The sequence below is a fragment of the Haliotis rufescens genome, unplaced genomic scaffold, assembly GCF_023055435.1.
Source record: "Haliotis rufescens isolate VD_foot unplaced genomic scaffold, xgHalRufe1.0.p SCAF_42, whole genome shotgun sequence".
NCBI classification, from domain to species: domain Eukaryota; kingdom Metazoa; phylum Mollusca; class Gastropoda; order Lepetellida; family Haliotidae; genus Haliotis; species Haliotis rufescens.
The window spans coordinates 432,161-435,138 of NW_025964135.1; the positions used below are offsets into that span (position 1 = coordinate 432,161).

General features: G+C 42.0%; 1 protein-coding gene across 1 annotated transcript; it reads right to left on the reverse strand.

The window, feature by feature from the left end:
• Positions 1–425: 425 nt before the first annotated feature.
• LOC125372533 lies at positions 426–1,256 on the reverse strand. Its single transcript, XM_048382868.1, has one exon. The coding sequence runs from the start codon at positions 1,254–1,256 to the stop codon at positions 426–428; it is 831 nt and encodes a 276-aa protein (XP_048238825.1).
• Between the last annotated feature and the right edge of the window lie 1,722 nt (positions 1,257–2,978).

The window sequence follows — 2,978 nt, forward strand, 5'->3', positions numbered from 1 at the left end:
TAAAACACAACCCCGCGCTTACGTCTACAGGTCTCTTCCTGTAGTACGGTAATTAGTATTCTCTCCCTCAAGTGTATCCTCAATGATATAACCCACCCTCATTAATTACATGCTGCTCTTTTCCAGCCTCACGGCTATGGAGCGGTGTCCTCCCATTAGTTAGACGTCCCAATAGTTAGACAGCTTATAACAACACTTTAAACGGTTGAGTGTACACTAATCCTTATGCTTGTTACCTCAGACTTTAAAATGGAATAGTCCAGATAAGATCGGACAAACAAAGAAAAGCAGCTTTAAATAGATAGTTTAATATTATACTTCACATTTAATGACACTTTACATTTGATAAATTTTATACAGTTTGTAACAACACTTTGTGACAGTTTTTGATAATGTAAACTTTACATTTAATAACTTTTACAGTTTTATCCCAAACGAAGCAAATGTCCACAAGCATCTAAATACTCAATAGCAGACTTGTCACCCTGCTGCAGCTGATCTTTGAGTCGTACCAGGCAGTTCTCTGTCTCTCTGTAGATTCTCTTGCGGCAGCGTGGTGCCGCACCAAAGTTCAATTGCATCACCTTAGTCCTTTCACTGAACTCAACTTTCTGGATGACTTCAATGAATCTGTAGATGTTAGGGTGAACATGTGGCAGTAGGTAGTTCAGTCGGCTGTGGAATCCCTCAAGGTTGTTGTTGGTTCTGGGTCCATCAGTTTCGAAATGGTTCCACATGCGCATTGAGAATCTGGCGTCATCATCCACCCAGGTTCTCACAATATAGTCGTTAAAGTCCACAGCTCTAGGCACATATGGTGTCGACTGCATAGCTTGAACCCACGCATCCTGAACAAAGGGAATGGGCAGCAGAGCTAGCCCAGCTGCTCGTCGAATCCACTGGGTCACACGGGGGTCCTCCTTATACATGACTGCAAGTCCAAGACTTTGAGTCTTTCTCCAAATAGCCTGGGTGAAATGAAAAAAACATCCCTTGATCACTGCTTGCGGAAACTCTGTCTCGATCGCGCTGACAACGGCCTGTTCAAAGTCGATCTGTATCTTGCTAGGTGACATTAGTCTGTTGAGTCGCTCTTGAACTTCTGTCTTCAGTTGTCGAAAAAGCCGGCCATAGGTTGTTGCTTGACGATCTGGCAAAAGGGCGAACACTAGAGGGAAGGTGTTTTGACCAACTCTGGCATGAATGATGTATACTTGATCCCATAAATCTGGACATGATGTGAAGGTACCATCCATTCACTTGAAATGGTTAACAGTTAAACAAGTTAGGTGGGACCTAAAAAAAAGGTTAATTCTAACCAAGTCAAAAATACGGGATGATATTTACCTGTAAAGTGCACTTTTCACGCTCTGAAATGATGGCATCGCTGGGATGCTGGCTTCATCTACTTGAGTGACTTGCTCCTCGTACAATGCCTGCATCTGTGTGGTTTCTTCTCGCGCTCTTTTACGAAGATTGCTGACAAAGGTCACTCTGGTTTCATCTTCAGGTGGATGGTTATGTTCCGACTGATTGCGAAGAAAGTCACCGACAGTCGTACATTTCCCATTGCATGTCTTGACGACACATCTCCAATGTGTGCAGGTTTGCCTCTCACGGTTTCTGTTGTAAATATATCCATCTGATATCAACTGCTTACTTCCACGCCGAGAGGTAATGTACTCTACTTTCCTTAAACCAGCCACCATCGATACTGATAATGATACGTACCTTACTTACTTACTTACTTTGGAGATTTAACGTGCGCTTTCCGACTGATGCGTATTTCGCACACGGGCCCGGCCAGGCCATTTAACGTGTTTCCGAAAGGGGCGAAGGTGGTCTGTGCAACCCAAGAGGGGGGTTTTAGGGGTTGCTTATATAGAATTGGGGAATTTTGAGATTTGGAATAGATGCCGATGGGATTGGGGAGGAGAACTAAGGGAGCTGGGTATGGTGGATGTTTGTTTGTTTATGTGATTTTGATTTGGTAGGTTATTGTGTTTTTAGATGCGTTTTATTAGTTCCGTTTTATTAAGAATACGCCTAAGGCCTTGAAGTTTTCTAGTTTATTTTGTGGGTTTAGTATTGCTTCTAGAGTTAGAGCCTTGTTTAGATTGAGGGTGGTTTGTAATGCGGTTCGATGTGTTAGGTAGTGTGTGCAGTGGATGAGTGCGTGTTCTGGGGTTTCCGGTTGTTTGCAGTGTGGGCAGTTACCTGTAGTGTGTTTTTTAAATTTTTTTAGGTGGTTATTTAAGTTCGTGTGTCCTGTTTGGAGTTTAGTGATTACTCTGTCGATTTTTTTGGATGGATGGAGAATTTTTGGTTTGGTTAGTGGTTTGCTGAGCACTTTTTTGATTTGGCTGTTTGAGTTTAGATATAGGTTATGCCATTTTTTGGTGATTTTTTGCTTGTTTACACTTTTAATTTCTGATTTTGAGATGGGTAAGTTTAAGCTTATTTCTGGGATTTTGAGGGATAGTTTAGCTGCTTTATCGGCGTTTTCATTACCGTATATTCCTACGTGGGCGGGTATCCACAAGAAGGTTATTTGTTTGCCTGCCTTAGTTAGGTCGTTGGAGCTTTTAAGTATTTGATTTATTAATTTAGGTCGGTTTTTGGTATTTTTGTTTTGGAGGGCTTGCAGTCCACTTAGGGAGTCGGTAAGTATTAGGATTTTTTTGTGGTTTTTGGATTCTTGATTATGTAGGGCTGAGGCCATGCCCATTAGTTCTGCCGTGAATATTGATTGGTTGTTTGGGAGTCTGAAGGATTGTGTGGTTTTAGTTGGTTGTGTGGTATGGACTCCGAAACCTGTGTGTTTGGAGGTCGGATCTGAGGATCCGTCCGTGTAAATGTGACACCAATTTGGCCAATTTTCGTGTATGTATGCTAGTGTGGTAGTTTTAGCTATGTTTGGGTCGGTTTGTTTATTTATTTGGCTAGCTAGTGTTGTGTCTATTTTGGGTATTTTAAGT